Here is a 26195-nt window from a genome sequence, read left to right as displayed (position 1 = left end):
TTCTGCAATAAATAAACAAATTCCACGTACTTTTACGGTTGCATAACAATGTAAGAAGGTCTTACAATCGTTCTACATAATCATGTTGGTAGAATATGCATAAATAATTGATTAATTAGTACTTCTAGTCGGGCCCTGTCACTGCTTTTGTTTAACGTTACAAACGTCAATTATTTATTAATTTTGAGGCAATTATTCAATATAGGATCATTGTAGAAGCGCTATGGGCCATAATGAATCCATAAAAGTTTATAGAATGTGTTTATTTATTGTAAAAATAGTATTTCAAAGCCAACTTGTGTGGTCCTTAATTGTTATGTAGAAAAACCAATTGTTTCCATAATTTATGCATAATTTTATGATATAGGAGCATTGTAGGATCTCTATACGAACGTATGCATTAATACAAGTTGATAAATAATATGTAATTAATGCAAAAACTATGACTTAAACATTGAGAATATTACAATTCATACATCAATAAATAATTAATTTATACGAAATTTGATCATAGAGGAGCATTGTAGGAACTCTATAGATTATTATTCAACAATAAAAGTTCATGGAATTTGTTTATTTAACGTAAAAACAGTGTTTAAAAATTGACCGCTAAGCGGCGACTGTGGCGCCATCTATTGAGCGAAAATTTTTTGAGTTTACCCCCGCGCGTCCCTCGCCCTAGGTTCTTAACGCCGAACACCCATTTACAAAAACCGTGTTTTTGCAATAATTACGCAATATTTCCGCTCCAAACTTTGTGCAATGGTTTGTTGCACCCTAATACGTGTCCTGAGTGCGCAAATTGTTCAATAAATTAATAAATATTTCCTATTTAACACTATTTACCACACAAGTGTTTTAATGGTGTTTTATGCAACAAATTAATGAATTTGATACATAAAATGCTTGCATAATGATTTATCAAGATCCTATTGTCATTTCACATCCGCAGATTAACGTAAAATTAATAAATAAACAATTATTTTTGAATTTCTGTAAATGGTAATTACCGACATTAGTTTCCAGGTGTCACCGCTAGATGGCGCCACCAGGACGATTTTCAGCTCATTTTTGCAAATATTGTTTCTGCAATAAATAAACAAATTCCACGTACTTTTACGGTTGCATAACAATGTAGGAAGGTCTTACAATCGTTCTACATAATCATGTTGGTAGAATATGCATAAATAATTGATTAATTAGTACTTTTAGTCGGGCCCTGTCACTGCTTTTGTTTAACGCTTCAAACGTCAATTATTTATTAATTTTGAGGCAATTATTCAATATAGGATCATTGTAGAAGCGCTATGGGCCATAATGAATCCATAAAAGTTTATAGAATGTGTTTATTTATTGTAAAAATGGTATTTCAAAGCCAACTTGTGTGGTCCTTAATTGTTATGTAGAAAAACCAATTGTTTCCTTAATTTATGCATAATTATATGATATAGGAGCATTGTAGGATCTCTATACGAACGTATGCATTAATACAAGTTGATAAATAATATGTAATTAATGCAAAAACTATGACGTAAACATTGATAATATTACAACTCATACATCAATAAATAATTAATTTATGCACAATTTGATGATCTAGGATCATTGTAGGCACACTACGGATCATTATTCAACAATAAAAGTTCATGGAATTTGTTTATTTAACGTAAAAACAGTGTTTAAAAATTGACCGCTGAGCGGCGACTGTGGCGCCATCTATTGAGCGAATATTTTTTGAGTTTACCCCCGCGCGTCCCTCGCCCTAGGTTCTTAACGCCGAACACCCATTTACAAAAACCGTGTTTTTGCAATAATTACGCAATATTTCCGCTCCAAACTTTGTACAATTGTTTGTTGCACCCTAATACGTGTCCTGAATGCGCAAATTGTTCAATAAATTAATAAATATTTCCTATTTAACACTATTTACCACACAAGTGTTTTAATGGAATTTTATGCAACAAATTAATGAATTTGGTACATAAAATGCTTGCATAATGATTTATCAAGATCCTATTGTCATTTCACATCCGCAGATTAACGTAAAATTAATAAATAAACTATTATTTTTGAATTTCTGTAAATGGTAATTACCTACATTAGTTTCCAGGTGTCACCGCTAGATGGCGCCACCAGGACGATTTTCAGCTCATTTTTGCAAATATTGTTTCTGCAATAAATAAACAAATTCCACGTACTTTTACGGTTACATAACAATGTAAGAAGGTCTTCCAATCGTTCTACATGATCATGTTGGTAGAATATGCAGAAATAATTGATTAATTAGTACTTTTAGTCGGGCCCTGTCACTGCTTTCGTTTAACTCTTCAAACGTAGATTACTTATCAATTTTTGTGCAATTATTTAATATAGGGTCTTTGTAGATGCACTATGGGTCAAATGAATCCATAAAAGTTCATAGAATGTATTTATTTATTGCAAAAATAATATTTGCAGGATTTAGCGGAAAATCGTCCTGGTGGCGCCATCTAGCGGTGACACCTGGAAACTGATGTCGGTAATTACCATTTCCTGAAATTCAAGAATAATTGTTTATTTATTAATTTTACGTTAATCTGCGGATGTGAAATGATAATAGGATCTTGATAAATCATTATGCCACGATTTGAGGTCCAAATTCATTAATTTGTTGCATAAAACACCATTAAAACACTTGTGTGGTAAATAGTGTTAAATAGGAAATATTTATTAATTTATTGAACAATTTGCGCACTCAGGACACGTATTAGGGTGCAACAAACCATTGTACAAAGTTTGGAGCGGAAATATTGCGTAATTATTGCAAAAACACGGTTTTTGTAAATGGGTGTTCGGCGTTAAGAACCTAGGGCGAGGGACGCGCGGGGGTAAACTCAAAAAATATTCGCTCAATAGATGGCGCCACAGTCGCCGCTCAGCGGTCAATTTTTAAACACTGTTTTTACGTTAAATAAACAAATTCCATGAACTTTTATTGTTGAATAATGATCCGTAGTGTGCCTACAATGATCCTAGATCATCAAATTGTGCATAAATTAATTATTTATTGCTGTTTCAGTTATTGTATTTCATACGGTATAATCCTGATTTAAAATGTTGTTTTTGCAATAAATAAACGAGTTGTATGAACTTTTATCGTTGCATAGTTATGCCTAGAAGGTCCAGAATGATTTTGCATCAATTAATTACGCACATATTAGCGATTAAGGATATGTTAGTTCATAGTTTACCGCTAGATGGCGAAGTTGTCGCTAGCAACTTTCTTTAAGGGCCGTATCATCAGGGTCCGGTGCCCCGAAAAATTTTCATATGCATTTTTTGTTATAAATAAGGGAATTAGATGAGCTGATGTTGTTCCTTAATATTGTTTAGATGTTTTGCAATGATTTTTCATCATTACGTCGTATATAAATTAGTAAATAATGATATTGTTTGGAAGGGGATCGAAATAAATGTTTCAAATGCTTGGTTTGTAATGAATAAACAATGTCTGTGGAGTTTTATTGCCGTATAAGATTGTACAGTGCTCTTACAATCTTTACACATCATCAAATTATACAATAAATTAATAAATAAGTATATATTAGTGGTAGGATTGATCTCAGTTTTTCAAATGCTGTTTTTACGCTGAAATAAACAATTGCTATGTATGTTTATTGTTGCATAATAGTATACAGAGGTCTTAGAATTATTATACACCATCAAATTGTATAAGAAACTAATAAATAAAAATGTATGGGAGGTGGGATTCGAAATGAACGTCTTAAATTCTCTTTTTGCATTGAATAAACAAATTCTGTGATCTTTTATTGCTGCATAATATTGTACAGAGGCCTCACATTGATTACACATCATCAAATTGTACGTAACATAATTAATATGGATTTATTAAGGGTAGGATTGAAATAAATTACAAAAGTTTCCGTCTTCTCATTTTACATTTTATTCCCCGTCTATCTGCATATATCCAAGTTTTTTAAATGACACCAAACGTCTACATAGTTGTACTCGTTTAATGCTAAACACTTATTCGCTTGGCCTTGCTTAATTAAAATATTTGCAGTGGAATCCTTCTACTCTCGCATGTACCGCCGCGGTTATTTACATTACAAACATCCTCGAATGTGGTGTTTGTGGCCGTGTGTAGAATCTTACGTGCAGTTCATTTACGAGTGCCATTTCTTTAACAATGTCGATTCCCGCGATCGAACGTTACCCTTTGCTGGAAACGAAATACTAGGAGCCTGAAATCATTCAAATTCTCATCGTCGCAGGAGGAAGAACTTCCTCTCACATTTTTTCCCTCGATTTCAGGCTCGACAAATTGTCTACGCGGTTCATCGAAACCTAATTGCAGAGTTGCAGACAGAATAATCGGAGCTAAAGGGTGCTCGAGGTTCCTGTTCAGCGACCTTTAAGTAGTACATAAAGTTGTTCACAATATTTCAGCGACTCCAAGCCTGATACACTTTCTTTCACAAATTGAAACACACTTCCTCGAGCCCCTATTTGTCTGTGTACAGAATACATCGATTTTCCTACACGTGACAAGTAAGAGATTGCAAAAAGAATGCAGACAAAGTGCCTAAAATAAGGGAGTCTCCCTTTTCTCGTGATCAGTTTTTTATTATTATTCAAGATGTGCGAATAATCATCGGTGTAAGCTCTACAGAAAAGTGTGAAGAGGCGAAAACTCTGCGAAGAGGATGGATAACGTTGAACAGGCAAGACGGTGGCGGAATTGTGCAACGTTCGTTCGGTGTTCTCGCGACGTGACACTCGCGGCGGGATTCTACTTCGACCTCTAAGAAAAGAGAGAAAATGAGTTCGTCGACTTCTTCGGATGCCACTTGATGCGTTTTGTACTTGCTCCTTCGGGTCTTCGCTCTCTCGATTTCCCTTTGTCTTCGATTCACGTTTAGGTGGCCACGAAAATGGGTAGAAAAGTCGTGACTAATTTCCGTCGTAGTCGTGGAGCGATGGTGGCGGTGGCGTGTGATGATGCATGTGGATGTGTGGCGGCAGTTCGACTGTGGGAACACCCAGGCTGCTTCTCTGTAGCGAGGAAAAGAAAGTGTTAGTATCTGACTGACTAAATTAATACAACGTGTCACTAAAACATTTCAAGTTAGTTCAAGTAACTCTCTTATTCTTTGCAACTATTTGCAGGAAAAGTGGTGCAAAAAGTCGTCCAGAAATTCAATGAACTTTCAGTCGCGTGTCTCACCTGGGATCTCATCCCATTTAAGGGGGTGGCAGTGGGGTTGTCCGGCGTATAACCGAGCACGTGGGTCGAGCATTTCTCGCAGGCGCGTCGGCGTCGCGACGACGCGTGGCAGCGCAGGGCGCGACAGAGTTCCCGCGCCATCTCCGAGCAAAGCGACTCCTGCTGTTGGTTCTGCTGCTGTTGCTGCTCCTGCGCCTGTTGCTGCTGTTGCACGGCCTGAGAGATTCCTTGCAGGGAACTCGAGCGGACCGGCGTCGATACTGGAGCTCTCTGAATCGAATTTATCAGCGTAAATCAAATATTCATGAAAGCTTCGCGTACTCCCCCGAAGGGAGGATCAAATTTAAAATGCCAGAAAAATATACAAGCGTTGTCATTGACGATGTCAAATGGAAATTGTGGCGGAACCTGTGTCTGCGTCGATGCAGTTGACAATAAAGATCAAAGAGGCATTGTATTGGAAATGCGTGGCTTAACGAAGCTTGAAAAAAACGGACCTTGGTTCACGATCGAGCTTCGTGCGTTTGCGGTCGGTCGGCATGCTTCAGTGGAGAATGAGCTCATGCTGCTTCGGAAAAACCCAGGTCGGCCAAAAATGGAACAAAAATGGTAAAAATTCATGCAACCGCAAGCTCATGCATCGCTAGATATCTATGCTTGCCCTGTTTGCGGCTGGTCTGGAAAAAAAGTCTCTGTGCCGCGGTCAACCTGTCCTGTTGTCGCTTTCGCGGCGATACCAGGACGAGGATGATATGCAAATGCAACGAGGGCCGTGGGATGTGTCAGCCCCTTTTGTACTCTCTCTTTTTTACGTTGCACTTGAGTCGTAAAGGGTTCTCTTACCCGTTCCGCAGGCGTGTTTCTCCTCGAATTGTAGCAGAACTCGAAAATCGCGATCAGCACGGCGAACGCCAGGCCGCACAGCAGAACGACGAACACTCCACCTAGAAAGCAGCAGAAGATGCTCATTTTCCAGCAAATGTAAAAATTCATCGGCCCTGCTCTGAGACAGGACTGTACTTTTACAATTTTCCATTCAACCTGTCAGGTTGAGTACGAATTGAGGAAAAGGGAGCGCGAGAGGATCGAAACAGTGGCGCAGCGACTTCTTGGGAATGCCTTGAAGTCTCTAAGTTATCGTTTTTGTATGTAATTTATAGGGTGATCTTTATGATAGTGGATTTTTATGCGTTTATAAGAAATTTAAAAACCTATGAAAGTTTACCTATGTTATCCACTCCCAAAGAGTTCGCCTTGCTCTCCTTTCCCTTCTCAGTCCTCATGCAAGTGTCACCAGGACTTTTCCACCATTTGTCGTATAGCATTTGGATCTCCCCTTTCTCCTGTAGTTCCAGGATGGCCAGAGATATCTTGTCGCGCCAAGGAGAGCCTAGAGCACAAGGACAAAGTACAGATCCACTGTATCCCTTACAATAATTCTGACGTAACAAGAAACCTTACCCATAGGCGTTGCGATCCCATATCCCTTGCTATCCAGGAGTCCTCCGATTTGTGTCAGATTGCAGTCTCTTTGCACGATGTAATCCAGCATCGTCGACTCCATCAGAAACGCGTAGTCGCCTTGAAGAACCCTCTGAATCCCCTCTTCGTAAGTGGGCACGAACACGGACGGCTTCTTGTTCTCCATGAACCGCCACATCTTTTTGTAAGTCTCTATCATTGAGTCCTACAAGCAATTCGAATGAATTGAATATGACAAAAGATGAAAGATAATTGAAATAATGATTAATTAAATATTTGAAGAACCTTACCCTGAAGAATGTCATGGTGCTTCCACTGTCCAAAGTGCCATAGGCTATGTCCGTCTGACCGGCGAGGTCCTCAGCGTTCTCGATGGGTGTTATCATCCTTTCGACAGTGAGAAACGCAGCAAGGTTCGCAGTGTACGACGAGATGATTATTAAAGTGAAGAACCACCAAATACCTCCCACGATTCGCGTGCTGGTGGCCTGTGAATAAATTTCATTACATATTCTAGAAGGTTCATAAAGTAAAGTACTTGAATATCGACACTTTCAACAAAACCTAGCAGATTATTTACTTCTCAAAGATACACAGAGTGCTCGACAACAGGTGTCAGAATTTTTATTGAGTTATACTACTTGCTTAAATAGGACAAAAGTCAAGAATAATAAGTTTCCCTCAGAGACTTCGTTCCAGAGTTATTAACTGTTGCAAAAATGTCTAAAATTCACAGAACACGTGTCTGGCCTAAGACTGACCAATTCTACTGCCTGGCGTGCTAGTCAAGTAGTCAGATTAGGCACAGCAACGCCAGTAGAATAAGTCCAGTTCCGAGTCAGACATGTTTCCCGCATTTTCTAAATAATTAATAACTCTAAAACGAAGCCTCGAAAGGTGATAAAATTTCAATGTTATAATTTTATTTGAAATCCATGGGATATTGGACATACTTTTGGATTCAGATCGCTGCCCTGCTGCATTAGAGTGCCAATGGTGAACCAGAAGCTGTTGGCCAGGGAGAATTGGTTCTCGACGATTTCGGGGCCCGCGTGACAGGGATGAGGGTTGTTCCATTCATAAGGACTAAAGCGTGCCACCACGAACATCGTCACCGAGACAAGAACGTACGCTGCCAGGACGTAGAGCCAGATCTCGATGGCTAACGGATTCATGAACGAGAAGAGGCGAGCTGGGTGGCTGGTAGGTACCTGGAATTGTATTCGTGAATTTTATAATTGTAGTCCAGTATCAAGGTGTCCTCAATTACTTTTAAATGGAGACGCTTGGAGTGTTCAAGAATCTGAAGGCTTTGACTGCCAAGCAACACACACCTTCGACAAATTTTATTTGCACAGCTGTGAGTAATGAAGTTACTGGAATCACTAGTTGAAGATCATAGAAAATATAATTGATATTATCTTTTGATTAAATTGTTAAAACAGATTTAGAAGGGTACTTAAAAATTATAGCACTTCAAGAACAGTTTCAAAGCAATCTAAAATCCATCAACTATTCATCTCGAGTAATTCCTCAGGTATACGACCCAGGGAGGCTTTCATTCGTACAGGTTACTCAGAAGGGAATTAACGAGATCATTTCTCCCATCATTGTCGTTTTTTGAGATTAAAGGTTCCAACAGCTGTAGTAATTTTAATATCCATGAAATTCGTAGCACCTCGTAAACGTTACTCGTAAATTCTTCCCCGTGGGAGAGGATTCATTATCGGGGGGTGCACGTATATCCTGTTCGCAGGCTCGAAATTGAACAGCGTGTGATACGTTTGTTGTTTGCGTTTAATCTACAGTCGCTGGATCTCCACTATGGAAAACGACGACAAGGCACGATCGCTTGTCGTTACGTGGTCGTAAGGATAAAATTTTAGCCCTGTGTGCATATACATCATGGTTTAAAATAATCTTAAACCAAAGATCGAGGGACCATTCTGATACCGAAACGTTTGGACAAGGGCTGTTGGCGATTTTACTCGATCCACTAGAGTATCTTTTAATCAGTGAAAATTTGAGTACCTGAATATTACTAGAAATAATTGATATTTCCCTTGAAAAGACTCAGAATTAATGTAAGCACTTCATTGAACTACATGTTGGAAATTACACTCCTAATGAAGTTGCAGTCTCGTTCCCAAAGTACAGAAATAAATAAGTAACTCTCGAAAATTTGTCCACAGTATCTCATCTCTACGTTTACCTCTTTCTATCCACGTCTCTCCAATCTCTTCATCCGTTCTGAACGAATTGATTCCCTTCGTTCCGCCTCGTCTCCTTTACTCGTGAATCAACGAGACGATCCGATCTCCCAGCGATTCGTTCAGTTTTAAATCATTTAATTTCGTCCCGAGGACGTTAACGGTTGCGAATCCTCGAGGAACACCCCCGCACTCTCCCCTCTGGAGATTGAATAAGAAAGCAGACTCGATCATCGTTTCAGCCTGTAAATCTGCGAAATCGTCGACAGTCGCCCCTTCATTTATTTCTTGTTTCGAGAGTTCTTCATTCACCGAGGTGATTTTCAGCGAGCATTGCTACAATTCCAGTCTCCTCTTTCGCTTCCTGCGAGCCAAGAAAGGAAGAAAGGGGAATGGACCAAAAATGTGATCGCAAAATTACTTATCCGCCTCCTCGGTTCGTTTCAATGACGTTTGTAATTTACTCACGGTGTGCCAAAGAAGATTTTCGCCAGAGTTATTCAGGATCAAAGGTCTAGCGGGAAGGGACAAATTAAAAGCGAGAATGAGGATTTATATTCGAGAACTTCTGGTTAGTATTGAATAATGAAAAGACACTTTAAATGCTGATTGCAATTAGATGACCCTATTACAGTAATTAGAGAGGTCCGCTGGTCGACTCTGATCGTGTTCTGAATATTAAAGAAATTCTGAGCAGAAGCTTAAAAGTTTAAACGAAGTTTCACGATCATTTCCTTATCCTCGATTATCCCAGAAATCAATTCAGAAATTTTAGTCAAAAGAAGTAGAAAAGGAGCTCATTAGACTGACAATTATTTATTATACTTTTTCAAGTACTTAATCCATAAATTGCGAATAGTACTGATGAAGCGTCTTCGTACTAATTATAAAAATACGAACACAGAAAATCGTAGTACTTGTTTGCTCGCGATTTCAGACGCGAAGTAAAAAAGAGGGGTAGGGGCGAAGGAGACAGACAAAGAAGAGAGAAAAGAAACGAAGCAAAAGTGGAACTGGCACAGTCGTCCCGTAAATTTGGCCGAATGGAACGCCCGATTGAGTTTTCTATCGATACCCAGGGCAAATAGAAGGCGAGACGCGGAAACGAGGCAGAAACCGAAGGAAGCACGATCGTCCAAGAAATTTTATTTAAGGTCCAACTCGACCGTTTGTCTCCGCCTTCCAACCTGTCCTCATGATTGCTGTAGTTATTGTTCTTGCACGACTCTTTATATGGCGCTGCTCCCACATCCTTCAGGGGAGAAGAGGATCTCTGATACTCTACTTCGTAACTCGTGAATTTCTAATTTGTCTCATTTATTAGGAACTAGATTTTAAGACTATTCCATCTCTTAACTTTTCCATTTTTCCATTCTCCAATAGTTCCATTGTCCACCTCTTTGAGTCTTACTCTTCCAATTTCGCAGCATCCCACTCTTCTAAGTTTTCAATTCTCTAGTCCCAAAGTCCTTCACGTTAACTATTCCCTAAATCAACTCCCCAGCTGTTCACCTCCCCAATTCCCAAACCTGAAGGAGTGCCCCGATTCTTTCGCTCTTACCTTGAAGAGGATCGAGATGCCGAGGTTCATGAACGGCTTGGTGAAGTCGATCACGCTTTCGCGAGCGTAATTGATGGTCATCGAGCCGACCGCCAGGTCCGCTTTCTGCGAATAGAGACGTATGGGCGTTCGATTAGTCGACGGAAATGAAAGAAGTCGGCGTGCAGCTCGAGAGGCGATGTGCAGTGTGACGAGAGAAGTGCTCGTGTTTGTGAATGCATCACGGCCAGAGACGTGGATCTACGTCGCTCGTGAAAGGATCGATAATTATATTGGATTCGACCAAGTGGCTGGACCATGATCAAAGGACGTAGATCGAAGCTCCTGACCGTGTTTGACGAACGTATGACGTGGATATGTGCACTATCCCTACCTTCTTGTTTCATGCCTTAATGTGTTCGTACTTGCTTCAGGTGTTACTATAGTGAACTATAAAACTTGGAATTCTGTCATTCCTAAACGTGGCGGGGGTCTAGTGCTACACTGTCTTACTCTACTGTGCTACTTCTACTCTAAGATCACCTTATGGACGATGAATTAATTTTTAAGAGACCATGATCTAATCCAGAGCTACATGGCACTCTAGTCTCAACATCGAATTTCTGGGACCACGTGAAGAAAAGGAAAATGGAGATAAGAGAAAAGGAAGGTGAAGGGTGTTCATAGACGTGGCCACAAGCCAAAAGAGACTAAGAAATCCTGGACTAATCCCATCGAATTTCCTATTCAGTAGGCTATTTATAAATCTTTTTGATAAAACCTCGTCTTCACGAGTCCTCGCGAAAGTCTCTTTCAAGCAATCGCATCCTTCCGCCTTAAAAGTTCCTAACGCAGCTGATTTCACGATAAGCTAAGGGTCACTGAGGAAGTCTTCCTTCGATCAAGCGTATAAGAACGTTCGAGAGTCTCTAGATGATAGAAATGCCAGTGACTTGGCCAGGGCAGCACGATCTCGAGTCGAGGGGGCTAAATGGAGCAGACTTCAATTGCATGCATGCTATACGCATTGTCACGTGAACTGGACGCTTTTTCAGCGTCTGGGAAAACGCTTGCTATGCCATGGGGCACAGGAACGGTGAGCCAGCCTAGGCAGATTTATTTCGAGCTGCTAGGAAACCGCACATGTGGCTATGCACATGGAAGGGGAGTGAAAGAACTCTCTTTCACTTCGTGTCCACTTCTTTTCCCCTTTCGTAGCATCGATTCTTGTTGTCGATCGATGTCTACAGTCGAAACATAAAAAAATATATATATTAGTAATGCGTGGTCTGATTATGAAAGAGCAGGATCATTTCCAAGCAATATTTAATAGTCGAGGGGTGTTGAATTGATCCGACATTTTGAAGAAGAGGCAATTGGTTTTTCGGCCATTCAGATGCTCAATTGCGGCCAGTTTGTCGTGACGTTTAATCGAAATTTACGCATCGTTAAATCAGGCCATCAGCACGAACCCCTTCACTCCGCCATCCTCAATAAATGCCATAACACTTCATTCATCTCGGCGGAACCGTCCTCAACGCGCCACAAATTCGCGCCACGGTAATTTCACTCTGATTTACAACTCCTGCGTGCGATAATCGAGTAATTTGTTGCTCGTATTTTCGGCCAGTGACAGTTCGACGAAGAGGTGGAATCGCGTCGATGTCGTCCTGTCAATAAATAGCCTTCGTGTATGCGCTCGATGATGGTACCTCGAGCGAAATGGCCAGCGAGGAGATTGAACGGTCGAGAAAATCGAAGAATAGAGCATGAGGTCTAATAGGGTTGTAACTCCATTTAGCTATAGGATCAACCCTTAATTATTGGCCCACAATGTTACAATTTCATAGAATTAAAAATAAGTGACTATTTTTTCGAAAACTTGAGGAATATTCTATAATAGATAATATTTAAGAGTACAGAAAACCTAGTGAAGATAATTTTAGAGAAATTTTTTAAAAATATAGCAAAAGAATATTAGAACCTCGAGATTAGTTGATCCAAATAATTAAAAACACCCTCGAAATAGTCTTTTGATTTAATAATTCACCGGATGATACTACTGCCCGAAGTCTATTAAATTTCAAAGAATAATGAATCATTATGGCACATATTAATGGACTAACAATAAGTAAAATAAGTGACCACATTGTGTCTGACTTTGTACCGTACTTTCTGGGACTGCAGTAAGTGAAAGATGCTCGTTTATCACTAGTGGACGGTGAGAACCTACTCGAGTGATATTAAGTGTAATTTATTTACGTATACCTCATAAGGTGGCCAGCCACTCATTAATCATAAGACGCGCGGAAATTATACACCTATCTATTTCCATTAAAGAACGAGAGGGAATGGTAAGTAGCTTAGGTATGCAGCTCGAGCCCTCTTCGTTCTTTATTACGGAAAATTGTGGCGGTTAAGTCACATTTTTCTGTTCGCGAGCTCGTGGCGTCGCTACGACGTGAGAATTATTAATGATCGCCCGAAGAAATTAATAACCAGGCTCTGGGCATATAGCTGCAGCCGCTTTGTAACAGCTGTCGTCCGACGGGAGGAAAAAATCGCGGAGGCAGTGCACTACAGGAAGATTTTTTTCGCCCCCATGGGGGGTTAATCATCGCTTGTTCGAAGCGAGTCGACCGGAAGCTGGAAAATTTCAAATCCATCATTACTAAAATTACGTTCGGCAAACCGAGTAATTACTTCGAAATGCACAGGTCTTCCGTTTATTGCTATTTCGAGCAAATCCCGTGATAATAAAGTCAGGAATATTATTGCCTAATTAATAGACCACAGCCACCGTATTAATTGTACCAGAGATGTGGATTTAAGGGAAATTGCGTTCATATGTAATATATTATACAGAAAGGTACACATTTAACCTCTGTCTAGGGAATAATGTACCAGATTCATGGGGGGAATGGATTATAAAGTGATTTAGAGGAAAATTGAATTATTCTAAAATAGTAACTTATCACTTTTTATAGTCGTTTGGAAGTTGTCACTGGAGTTTACGCAGATTTCACCGCATAGAGATAAAACTGTGGAGGTGCTAATAACGTTAATTTGCTAACTCCATTAGAATTCTCGATACTGGTAGTCGGGATTTGCGACCTAGGCTAGCACTTAATCAATCGGCTGTACGTGTGTTGGTGGTGCTTGCTACCTAGCTGAGGGTTGAATCTGCCTCAAGCACAGGAGGTTTCGCACCTCCTAGTTAGGAAACTCTACACACGCATCTACACGCATCCCATAGCATCCAGTCATGATTTGCATTGCAAAACCGCTTACACAGAGAATCTGTTGTAATACCCCTGTCTTCGTTATCTCTACGCCGAAGTGACGTTCATAATTTTGAATCTAGCCGAGTCAATGAACGACGCGACACCTGCATTTCTCCCTCACCTAATCAAGTATTGAGCTTTATTTTTTACATGGCGCAGAGACACGCGATAATAGCAATGCAAGCAATTAACAATTTTTAAATCTTTCATATTTTCAGTTTTGAGTTGCATCTAGGAAACATAAGTACCTACTATCGAAGGTATCAGTATTTGCCTACAGACACCACACTTCACTTAATTAATAAGCTAGATTCGAAGAAGACCTGAAAACTCGAACCTGAGACCTCTCGACCTCCATCCCATCGCAACCCTAGTCCTCCTCCATGTCCCTACCCCTTACCCCACATTTTTAAAAAATTTCTAATTCGTCAGAGCCTTCATCGAAGCACCTCCGCCAGAACCTGTTTCCTCGAAAATCCTCACCTAAGTCCCCTTTATCGTTCCCGAGATTCTTCGTCGCTCCAGACGTTTACTCGAACTACTTAAGCGTCCAGCGTACTTACGTACGTATCTCCTTCGGGGACGGGAGCAGAGCCGAGGTTGCAGCGAGCAAGTATGCAAATAGGGGGCGATTCCGCGGACGTGGACGCTTCGAGAATAGACAGACTCACCTTGTCCATCAGCTGGCGAACTATTCCGTTCCACTCGCCGGTCTCGTAATCGTAAACGCCGTACTTGCCATCCGGCACGAGCTCGATCCTGTAGGCGAAGCCCACCATGTGAGCTATCTCCTTGAGTAGGTCGATGCAGAAGCCCTCGTAACGTGCGTTCCCGCTGAAATTCCCTCTGCTCTTCAGCATTACGTACGGCTGCTCCTACGGGGACCATAAAAAGGAGCTATCTTCCATCCTCCTCTCGTCCCCCTTCCTTTCTCTCACTCTCTACCTTTTTCACGTTACAACCCCTACCGCAGCTTTCTTGTTCTCCTACCCTCCAGCTCTCTCTGTTCCTCTTTCTCCATCCCCTTGTCCTTCCTTTCCCTTTCGCTTTTTTCCTTCCTTTTCCTAGCTTCCTGACTTCCACACTCTCGCTAGTATCTAGCCTTCCTAAGCCTATCCTCTTCGGTCCTGTTACTCAGAATTCATCTAAATTTCCTAGATTTTTCGGTCCTGCCTCTCCCTGCACCCTTATTTATCGCTAGATCCTGCTGTTACTTTGCGCTGGCAATTCCTCACAGAAGGATATACTGCGCTCCTTTTAACCTACCCTATCCCTGAGCCGTGCCCCTTTCGAGTTCTCTGAACGATTAACCGCCCTCAGTTTTCCATACGCAGCTAGCCTTGCACCGTCTTCCCTCCCATTTTCCTCGTTTCTACTGTGACACTCGAACTCAGCATAGATGAATGGATGCTCTCCCTCGTGTATCGTCTCGCGGTTCGCAAGAATCGATCCCTATCGAGTTTCCATATCTGTGCGTCAAAGATTCACGGGAGGAGAGGACAGAGGGAGAAGCATGTTTTATGTACAGCATTTTCCCTTTGACAGGGAAAGAGGGCTGCGACTTCTAGCGTACCACGGGTATCAACCCCGAATCACCCCCAGCTGTGACGAGACTCTACAATCGATATTTACCGCAACTGCACGAGTCTGATTACTGACTAACAGGATTATTGTTCGATAGACTATCGCCGTGAACGCTCCCTCGGGATGTTAGCTGCGCCTACGATGGCTTGACTGCAAAGAACAGCAAGTTGGCAGCGTTTTAGAAGCGGGTTGCTTGAGGTGCTCGGGGTGGTTGGGGATTCTTGCTGTATGGGGCATCGCTGAAATATACAGGACGACACATTTCAAGTCTCGCGTGGAGTCACGATAATTTCGTAAAACCTTGGAAACACGTCTACCTAAAAAAGATTTGTGACCATCATCAGATGGCCCCCTCCCTTCACCCTGAAATAAAGTAAGTTTTATTTAAAACATTTTTTGAATCGAGCTGTAGTTGAGAAGATAATTACGTTCAAAACTTCAAATGAGTCACCCTGTAGAGTCTGTAAAAGTTGCAGGGGCAAGGGTTTTTTGAACTTCTGAGGTATTTTCTTGGACACTAGTTGCTTGGAACCCTAGATCTAGCAGAGTACCTTACAAAATTGATTTTAATAATACTTATAATCTGAAATTGGGAGAGTGCAGAGTACGTCAAATGTATATTCAAAGAGAAATAAATTAGATCAAGTAGAAAACTAAGCGGTAAGGGAGACATTGAGTGGCTTGTAACTTTATACCACTTGAGCCTCACTTGGCTTGTTATATTTCAGTGAGACACTATTCCAATATTGAACAGTGTTTTGAAGGATTTATTACAGGTTTCCTTGGATCTTTCTATAATTATTATTTATCGAATTCAATTAATTCTTCAGCCCCATTTGTCGCCTGAAGCCTCAGAAGCAGAGAGGGAAATAATTCATAGTCTAGTTCGAAGCCTGATAATCGATGATTAATCGCTTCATCCACGGAAGAGGGTATCGTGAAGAATCACCAGAAGTGGTGTTCATCTTTGTCTGGGAACTTTCGCGCAGCAGAGGCAACGAGCAGAAACAACGGGGAGATAAATTGTTACGTAAACTGTAATCCTACTGCTTCGATCGCGTCGAAGATCCTCCGAACGATGTAGCGTTCTGCAGTTCTTAATGGAATAAATTCTTGACGCAGGAATAAAATCGAGAACATTGGAAACGTGCCTGCGCATTGAGCCCTCAGTTTTCGGGAATTGCTAATTACTTGTCGGTGTCGATGGGGTTTATTAAATGCAGTAAATTATCAGTGAGCATATCGCGAAGAGGAAAACGGGCCAGAAAGAGGAACAGAAAGTCTGGGCGATTAATAATACTCCCCTGATGTTAAGGACTCGTCTCAAGTATCGGTGATATCCATTATTCACTTCGAGCAAGATTAACAGTTAGCAATTAATAAAGCTCCCTTCGATAATCGTCCAGCAACGTTCTTCCTAAAATAATCCCCGCTGGTGTACACTTGTTACTCCTAAATCTAATTGATCGCAGGTTTTGTATCAGTTTCTCTTCTGGGTGTCACGATAATCCTATCTCGACTGATATTGAAATCTGTCATTTCTATCTGTTCACAAATCTCTCTATTTTCACAGTGTTTTCCAGAAAACAAGTGATAAATATCGAAGTCCAGATGAATTCTAACTCCATCTGTATAGCCCTATTTTGAACCTGGAGAAGTTCAAAGCACCTTTCAATTATCCTTGATCGAGATTAGATCTTCGCCGAGCCCCTACTAACACCGTGCCGTGTCTTAGACCTAAATTGTAATTACGTCTGTAATGTACCAGCTTCGCTTCGAATTAGATCTAGGTTCGAGCTAAGTACCAATTAGTCCTGTCTTAGACCTATACTTTAGAATCTTAAACCATATCTAAATCCTGTCGCTAAATACTTTCTATGGTGTTCCACGAATCTCTCCTTTAGAAACCGCGTGTTTGAACCAAAGAAGAAGGACAAGCGAGGGTGGTTCAACGTCAATTAGCATCCCATGATCCATGCCCAATTTGTGGGGTTCGTTACGCGGCGGGCAATTAACCAAGCGACGTCGTGATTTACCTTCGACTCCTCGGCCAGACGCGCCAACTCGCTGATGATCGATCACGAGACGGGGCACAGGGCAAACAACGAGTCAGCGGTGTCGAAGTTCTACTTGAAGCGTAGAACGCCTCTAGCCGAGTGGAAGCTCAAATGCGATGAAACTTCCGACGAAAGATCGTCTTGGGAGCGGAGGTGCGTTTACAATTCTCTACTTTGCGGCTCTACGCGCTTCTAACTGTCGGTTCAACGCAGACTCCCGTTTAACGCAGCTTTAGTTGGGAATCAAGGCAGTGAGCTCCACCTCCAACTGATGCAAGTTAAACTGACGGAATATTCCTCGATTGGCGGAAGCTGTCTGAAATTTTCTATTATCACAGTGTGCCTAATACCTACCAGTGTATTCTAACATTGCCTACACTACTAAATTCCATCGAGGATCGACCCTCCGTGCAGATAATATTATCACTCGCTCTATTATCTCTACTCTATTCCCTGTCTTTCAATGACCTCTAAGAGTGCATTGGAACAGTAGAATAAAATCGTAAAGTGTTCGTGTCTAGCTGAAGGTGTCTAGCTTAGGTGTACTAGAGTGCAGTGTACTGTTAAAAGTAGTCTAACTATTTAGAAAAAAAGGTGGCTATAGAAAAATTGAGTAAAGGGTAGGTACCTTATAGTCACGACTGGTATGAAACCTGCTGTTCAGTGACATCACAATATAAAAAGAGAACTTTTCGAACGAGGTGGGGACGTTTAGCAATCTCTGGTTAATGAACCAATCCCTTTCCATCTCGTGACGTCTCTGGACAGCAGCTTTCATACCATCCCTGCGTATGGTAATTACCTAATGTTTGTGTGGTATGCGCGTTTCGGTGAGGGTGTGTGAGCGAGAGGGGTGAACCAAGTAAGATGAGAAAAATTAAACAAACCAAATCATACATGTCGCATGAGTTCTCTGACGATGCCGTTCCACTCCCCGGTTTCCGGGTCTTTCGCGCCGTACTTCCTGTCCGCTACCAGCTCCAATCGGTAAGAGAAGCCGACCTCCCTCGCCACCGCCTCCAGAAGGTCCACGCAAAAACCGTAAAACCGCGCGTTCCCCGTGTAGTTTTTTTCGTAGTGCATCATCACGTACGGAATTTCCTGTGGCGTCAACACGACATCCATGCAGAGAACACGACGTCAGATCGGGACGATACACGAGGCTGTGTCGACTATATTCCTGCTCGCTCGATTCTCTGTTACACGCTCTCAGAGGCTTTTCAAAATGGGAGGAACCGCACGTCGAATATTCAATGATTGCTCGGACACTGGACAATCGCTGTGATGGTTTGGGGATTGCCATTTCTAGGGACAGGAGCGCTGACTGCGACTCCAGGGGATACTGAGTGTGATTTATAGCTGGGATTAATGGTCTCTAGGTGTGGGATCTTTTGCGATTTTTGTGCGTGGTTCAGAGGATGTACTTGGCTACAGTCGGGGAAGGTAAATTAACTGCTCGTGAAATTCTATAAATTTCAATATTTAATAATGTAAGTACTATCGAAGAATTTGCAAATCTAAAACTTTGATTATCTGAGTGTTTGGAAAGTACTGAAAGGTAAAGTGAAGAGGACGAGTCTACTGATTTTGAGGAGCCAATTTCTTCCCCACAGACTGTAGACAAGAGTACACTAAATCGATCAGTCGTCTCCGCCGGAAGGACAATGAAGTTCGCTCGTTCCATAAGACAGTGGGTTACTCAGACTCAGGGTAGACTATGGATCTTTATGCTGTTTTAGCCTCTATTTTCCGTCGAAATGGCGCGTTACGTATAACGAATACCGGACATAAAGTACGAGATTCCGTAGCGTGGAGAACGCAATCGCTGTTTATTACTCGGCCACGTTGCCCGTAAATAACTTCCTCCGATCACGAGTGCTTGCTATTCCGAGCGTCTTCGTGTTCGAACTAGAGAGCCTTAGAGGAGACGTTCCGTTAGATAGCGCTCCTGCAGTAAACTACACGCGATCTAAATTTTTACAAGCTCTATGGCTGCGAACTTGACTCTATCGCAGGCTTTGAAAATTCATTAAATGTTTCGTCGAAGTTGCTTCGCTATCACGTTTCATTATCAAAGTCGACACTCTTCGATCGGGTCTAAAGATTGCGGGAAAATTGGGAGAAAAATCGCGGGAGATCAAATCAAGGGTTACCAAAGGGCGCGCGATTAAGGGTTTTCGCTTCGATAAGGATAAATTGATAACTAATTTTGGTGGCTGAGGAAGGACTCACCAGTATCGTGATGACTAGCAGCGTAACGTTCGCTGATCCTGGCTCGAAAAAAGCTGCTGTGTCTGTTACGTTCACGCCAGCCCCTGGACGCCACTCGCCAACCTACTCAGAGATATTCATTTCCTTTCGTGATTTAAAAAAAAACTAGTTTATTCTTTATTTTATCGTGAGAGAGAGACGTACCTTGACAAGGGAGTGTTGCTTGAGCTTCAGAAGGTCCAGCTTGAACTGGATCCGACGACCTTCCTTGAATTCTATGGGTCCCGAAATGCCTTTCATCTCGACCTGGAAAAAATATAGAATAAGTCTGCATGATAAGGTCAAGTAAAAATTACAAGTTTATTAGAAAAAGGTCACTATATAAAGCTATGAGTTGAAGAACAGTACAAGTCCAAAATTACCCATTTCCAAATAATCTCAAAGCTACAGGCTGGACCCCAGACTCAAAATCCACTTGCTTTCTATACGACTCAATATCTTCAGGCTTTGGGGTGCAGACATATAAAATCCCAGAAGTACATCTTGGAATCCAATATCGCAAATTCTTTTTAAAACTTTTTGAACTTCTACTATCCCTCGATTCACCTATTCATACTTTATTCTTCTGCACCATGAGCAGTAGAACTTCAACCTATGAATAAATGAACAACCAAACATGCATTTCGGGATGTTGAATCACAGGAATGCGCGGAATGTTGGTAAGTTTCTTGTAGCTATCCTCTTCGACCGCCATTCACTCTCCAACCGCATAATACAGTTCGCGGGGATCAGGGGATCTCAAAGGCGCGTTAAAAATTTCCTCACTTAAAAAGTCGTTATCGCGGGGGGCTTCTTCGGAGGCGGAAGTCGTTACTGCCGTCCCGTCGACTGTAGGGGACGCAGAAAGTCCGAGCGGAAGTCGGCCAACCTTGATCCGCGCTTCCTCCGTACCCGCGAAAATATTTTGAGGACGTGCGCTACGATGGGTCTCGCACCCTCGACTCTCGGGGATCGTGGGACGCATAAATTTAAGAAACAAGTCGACGACCTCCCTCAGACGTGGACTTTTTAATCCCTTCCGCTTCCGTCCTCTCCCACCTTTCGTTTTTCTTTCCTCAGGCCACTGACCGGGATGCAAATGCGCAATTATGATTCCGTGATCGTGAACAGATTTTTCCAACTTGTGACTGGGGGATCCTAGTTTCTCCTTTTTCCTTCCGTAGAGTTTCCATGAAAAGCTTCTGAGAGCAGCTGATTAGAAGTTACACGGTCCTGATCAGTGATAGATTCGATTGCGATTGCGTGATACTAAGTTTCTGAATTAATTTTATCTTGAAAAAGACGAATATTATTTTAATTTCATCCCGTGGAGTAAAAGGTTTACCTTCCTATAATAAGATCCATGTTTATGAATTTTAATCAGAGAAACAAGAGCAACGCCTTCACTTGGAGCTGTAGCTTACAATTTTTCTGAGCGTTGTGTTGTTTATAGTGCCCTAGGAAGGCGAGAGAGGAAGTGGATGTAATGAAAGCGGTAATTAAGTATTCAGAACATAAATACAGGCTGTTGATAGAGAAAATACGATGAAAATCCTGTAGCAGTACCGGAGTAAAATCCACATCGTCGAATGCTGCGAGATGTAAAAGCGTTACGAGCTCGTTGCAGCGTGTTTTCGCGAGCATCGAGATCACGAAGACGATGATGAGCCACTTATTTCTACCATTCTAACTTTAAACGAACTCGTAGACATCTTTACGGCTAACGTAAAGTGAAATTGACTTTTTTTTATCTGCTCGTTCGTTCGAGGATAAGCAGAGGACAGCTGGAACTGAAGTGGAGATCATTCTTAATGCTGCAATTTATATATTAAAACTGGAAAGAAGAAATGAAAGTATAGAATAATAATCCTGGAGATAATAATATTCAATATATAATTAATGCTGTGAATAATATGCCCTAGTATAATTACCAACCATCATTGTACAATAAATGCCACGTATCACTAAGTACATTGTCATAAAAATTTGACAAAATTACGCTCAGTTACCCTCCCTCAGTGACAGGCATTATTAAGCTGCGCCTTTCACGGTGCATTGCGCGTCTAAAGGGGCGAGAGGAACGAAAAAGAGGGTGAAACGATCTGGGAACGATTCCACTGTATCGTCCACGGGAAGTTTACCGCGATATCGAAGTTTTCTTGGTTTCATGATAGACCAAATGGTGGGATATCTGACGTCCGGTTTTATCGGTCGTTCGATTCTTTTTTATTTATCCTTGCAACGCGCCGTAAGATGACGCGTCGTTAGACGAAGCGTAACACCGAAAGCAAGATTACGAGGCTGGTGAGAACCTTATTTGTCCTACGCGGTTATGCAACGTCCCATCTTTCAGCGTGTTGCCAGACACGAGAAGATTCACGGAGTGTGCATAAACGTCGGCTATAAAATTGCGAACGCCGCCCACGACGTATCGGGGGCTTCATAAATACGAATACGATCGATGCGCTGGCGGTGGGTGTGTACAAATCTCGGAGATTGCGATTCGAAGAGGATCGAAAAGTTTCACGACTCCTGCATCTGACGGTTTGTTCGTTCAACACGCTTTCGGTCCCAGGTTGTAAAAAATGGAGCAAAAGCTGCGGAAACATTTTGGACAGCCGTTGATATGAAATAAATGAATTGTGGATTTATAATTTTCAAAGATATTCTGACATATTCAAATAAAATATTATTTCGCTCATTAAAAGCGAATGAAGGGCAAATGTGTATTCTGTATTGCTGAATTCATTAAATATCCTCAACGAGGTCTTCATTGAATATCCTTCTGTATCTCTTATTCGAGAATTTATGCAGACTTCCACTGTAGTGAGGTGAATAAATAATTCTCAGATATCCCAAATGCTAATGATTCTTACATTGTCTTTCCCCAAACGATTTACCGTTTGTATTACCATATAAATTTCGTTCCACAACTTCGGGACTCTGTATTAATTTGCTGTAGTTAAACCAAGATCCTAACGAAGATCAACCCATCGGGCCAAGAACTTATCAGGCTCGGACACTCGCTGCTTTCGTAGGAAGTTCCACTAATTAGACCCCGGCCAGGGAAGTTGCCTCGGTGCTCCAAGCGTGACCGAAATCGGTGAATCGAGTCTAGGCGATCGTGACTAGTTATCAGGTGACACCTTGCGAGTAGACAATTCCTTGCCTCGTGCATCTTATAAGTTGTCGCTGATACACTTCGAGACTCGTTCTTCTGTATGCTCGCGCATATATTCTCGACACGTGGTGAGAATACGGGAGGCTTAAAATTGGATGTCGTCTGTGTAGATTTTGCCACGGGATTCTCGTTTGACATACGTGATCTCGTCATCTTTTTCTTCCACTTCATCTCGTGACCACAAAAAGCGGCGACGGAAACGCTGCTGCTTCTTCGAACATTTATGTGGCTCTGGCCATCCTGTCGTGGTCTCTCTTCGTTAGCTTAATACGATACTTATTTACAGCATTTTCATTGCGAAGCAGCGGGGGTGGAGGACGGTTCAAAGTTGGATACCTGTGTTTGTGGTGCCTTTGATGTTGAATATTTAAGTTGGAATTACTGAGGTGCTTATAATTTAGCAAACGTTCAGGTTTTTAAATAATATATTTCTTTGAGCTTTTATAAAAACTAGAGAAAAGAAATACCGAGGATGTGGTTCTATTTTGAAGGAAAGAAAACATCCTATCTCTCCATCAATTGTTTGGTTTTGGATTCGTACTCATTGCGAATATTCAGAATTCTCGAGAGAAAATCGATACTAGCTAGAGGCGAATGTGCACGCAACAACCACGTATGGTCATTTCGTAGTTTCAGTTGCCAAGTATCGAGGATATCCAATTCACTCCTGCCATGTTGATACAAAATTATTTCAGTGACGTGAAACGAACATGTGTCTATGATTCGTTCACAATGATTAAATAAAGGAAATTTTCCAGAGATATGAAGTACATACATTTCGTTTCTAATTTAATAAGAATGAGGCAATGGTGCAGTTAGTAGTCAATCACGGTCTAGTGCTGGGCGTTAAATCGCGGAAACTGAGCAAGTTTGCACGGAGTCCAACACAGTAGCTAAGACAACACGCCGTGCACGTAAATTAATGGACGGCTTCTGTCCTAGTTAAAGCATGAAACTTGGGTCTAAGTTGTCCCCGAAACGACGGCTAACTTCCGGCGTTCCAAGCAAGAATGCTCGTTAACTTCTGACAGCATAAGCGCTGGATTAAAAGGGCAATAACTGGACCGGATTACCTTAAGTACTCTCGTATGGTCACTTAATTGTCGCTAGTCCCTTTGTCTCTCCAAAAAGCTTACCATAAAATATAAAACAGGCACAAAGCAACCGATACAATGCTTATTTTTATTTATCTTCCTTCAGTCCTCAGTAATATATGAAATTCAATTCCCTATATGGAATAATTAATATTATTATAATTATTCTGTCCTTCTTTAACGTATCCACATGTTATAAATTTAATTTATTAATTTTCGTTCACATACAGATTTACGTTATGATTTAAATTCTCACTCGCAGAGAAAAGCTTAACGCATTTGAATTACGTAACGAGCACCTTGCGATGGAAAATAATGTTTGGATGCCAGTGGTTAAACAAAGAGTTATCGAATAGTGAAATTCATGATAATATTGGCGTATAATTCCACCTGCACGATTTATTGGGTTTCGTTTTCCACTGTGAGCTCTTTTTGCCATGTTCACTCGTTCCCTCCACGCGATCCACTAATGAGGACTAACGTTGCCTACGAGAGCTTTTAATTAGTCAGCGTCGTCAACTTTCTGGCGACTCATAATTCTATCCATGCAGTTGCGGCGTAATACATCACCCGCAGCGTTTCTCTGGAAGGAAGCGACGTGGTTGTGTTGGTCGAAAATGATTTATGCATGGAACTCAAGTTTGTTCAGATTTTAAATGGTTTGTGATATAAAAGTGCATGGATACAGTTACGTTACTAAATTTTCAAACTTTTAAATTTTCAAATTTTCAAATCTTCAAATTTTCAAATTTTCAAATTTTCAAATATTCAAATTTATAAATATGTAAATTTTCGAAATTGAAAACCGTGGAGACAAATTTACACGTTCGCGAGTTCCCTTTGCCCCAGCGCGCAAGTAGAGACGTCAGCCACTAGTCAGCCGCACAGTACTCCTGGGCGCTAGTAGTAAAATCCGTCACTGGTCGGACATTCCGAAATTTCCTTGCCCGCGATGCATCAAATTAATGGCAAGTACCTGAAAACCAGCGATTCGTCTTCGAAAGCAGTAAACCCTCCATCTCTTTGTTCGAGACAAACGTTCGCTACGAGTGGCGTGGATTTGAACGAACAATTAGCGAGCGAAGACGAGAGAACCACAGAGTTACAATCCCGCGGTTTATGCACGAGCACGTAATTAACGGAAATCGTGGAAAGGACCCTTTGTCGAGTATTCGTATTTCCTTGCCTCACTGTGGAGCTCCAACTCGTGTAACAAATATCGTTTATGACGTGGTTTGCCACATCTTTGCGTGTTTTTCCATTCAAAGGGGAGGAAAGCTGCAGACGACTCATGGTGCGATTACACCTTTAGAATAACGAAACGCTTCGAACGTCTACAGTCGCAATTATGCTGATAATAAGTCGACGGTGGACGACTATTTAAAAACAGTTTTCTGCGTTTCTCTTCACTCGAAAGCTTGATTCAACGACGATTACGAGGCTAATGAATTGAGTTGTTGGGTTAGCGATTGTTTTGAGAAAAGGCGAAAAATGTAAAGGCGAAATTGGTGGAAGAAAAATTCTTAATGGCGAAAGGAGAACGAAGAATTAGTCACGCGTTAAAATTACAGATAATTTTGTTTGCTAATCAGGGAATAGATTAAGATAGAGGTCCTGACGAATTAATCACCATAATGAAATGGTAACAACTCCATTTTACGAGCTACAATTTTTCTTTCTCTTAGTGTTGAAATTCCCAGCGATGGAATGTTCGTGAATTCTGGAAAACAGACGAAGTACCCAGCCCTCCCATCGTCGGCGGTTATTCGTGGCAATTACTTCTCGTTCGGTTCAATTAAGCCACGCGGGAAGAACCGTAATATCGCGAGCGAGGATTTAGGATCGCGTCGAAATGCCCCATTAGAGAGTAGAAACTTAGTTACACCGTCGAGCATCCTGCGACGGGGTTGCTGTGTGCCACTTCAAGGAGCGACCCCCTGATCCTTTAATTCTGCCCCGAGGACCGTTTCCATAACATTGAGATACCATTTTTGCAAAAGAAATCGATCTGAGAAACTTTGGATGAGAGATTTTGGAACTCTCATCTTGGAAAATGATGGCGCCATTATTTCAGGTCTGGAAATGCATTATTTTGGGCCTAACGTTCCACTTTGTGATATTTCTGAGGATCATTTATTTAGAGAAATATTAATATTTAGTATTTTCTATGTTTCAAACAATTTTCAGAGGTATTTACTGTTTTACTTTCCTTGTAACCTTTTAACGTTTTAATTACAACGTCATTCATGTATGATTAACAACTTCATTTGCACGACTATGAATAGT

At 41.4% G+C, this 26195-nt stretch overlaps 1 protein-coding gene across 3 annotated transcripts in view; it reads right to left on the bottom strand.

Moving 5' to 3' along the window:
• Positions 1-4928: 4928 nt before the first annotated feature.
• LOC143182135 (glutamate receptor ionotropic, kainate 2) overlaps positions 4929-26195 on the bottom strand; it is a 92799-nt gene continuing 71532 nt past the window's right edge. For 2 of the 3 annotated variants that reach the window (XM_076382923.1, XM_076382925.1), the window contains 11 exons: positions 19800-19901; positions 19617-19718; positions 18282-18485; positions 10481-10585; positions 7663-7920; positions 7000-7197; positions 6689-6914; positions 6453-6617; positions 6071-6171; positions 5228-5497; positions 4929-5055 (listed from right to left, as the gene is read on the bottom strand). In XM_076382923.1, the coding sequence (XP_076239038.1) occupies positions 4954-5055; positions 5228-5497; positions 6071-6171; positions 6453-6617; positions 6689-6914; positions 7000-7197; positions 7663-7920; positions 10481-10585; positions 18282-18485; positions 19617-19718; positions 19800-19901 (1833 nt within the window). In that variant the 3' untranslated portion in view covers positions 4929-4953. Of the gene's footprint in view, positions 5056-5227; positions 5498-5724; positions 5793-6070; positions 6172-6452; positions 6618-6688; positions 6915-6999; positions 7198-7662; positions 7921-10480; positions 10586-18281; positions 18486-19616; positions 19719-19799; positions 19902-26195 lie in introns of those variants that run through there. The other variant, XM_076382924.1, reaches the window with a different exon arrangement.

This window comes from Calliopsis andreniformis, chromosome 8, assembly GCF_051401765.1.
Source record: "Calliopsis andreniformis isolate RMS-2024a chromosome 8, iyCalAndr_principal, whole genome shotgun sequence".
NCBI lineage: Eukaryota > Metazoa > Arthropoda > Insecta > Hymenoptera > Andrenidae > Calliopsis > Calliopsis andreniformis.
Note: the sequence above shows the minus strand (reverse complement) of the source record. Positions and strands in the feature narration are given on the sequence as shown.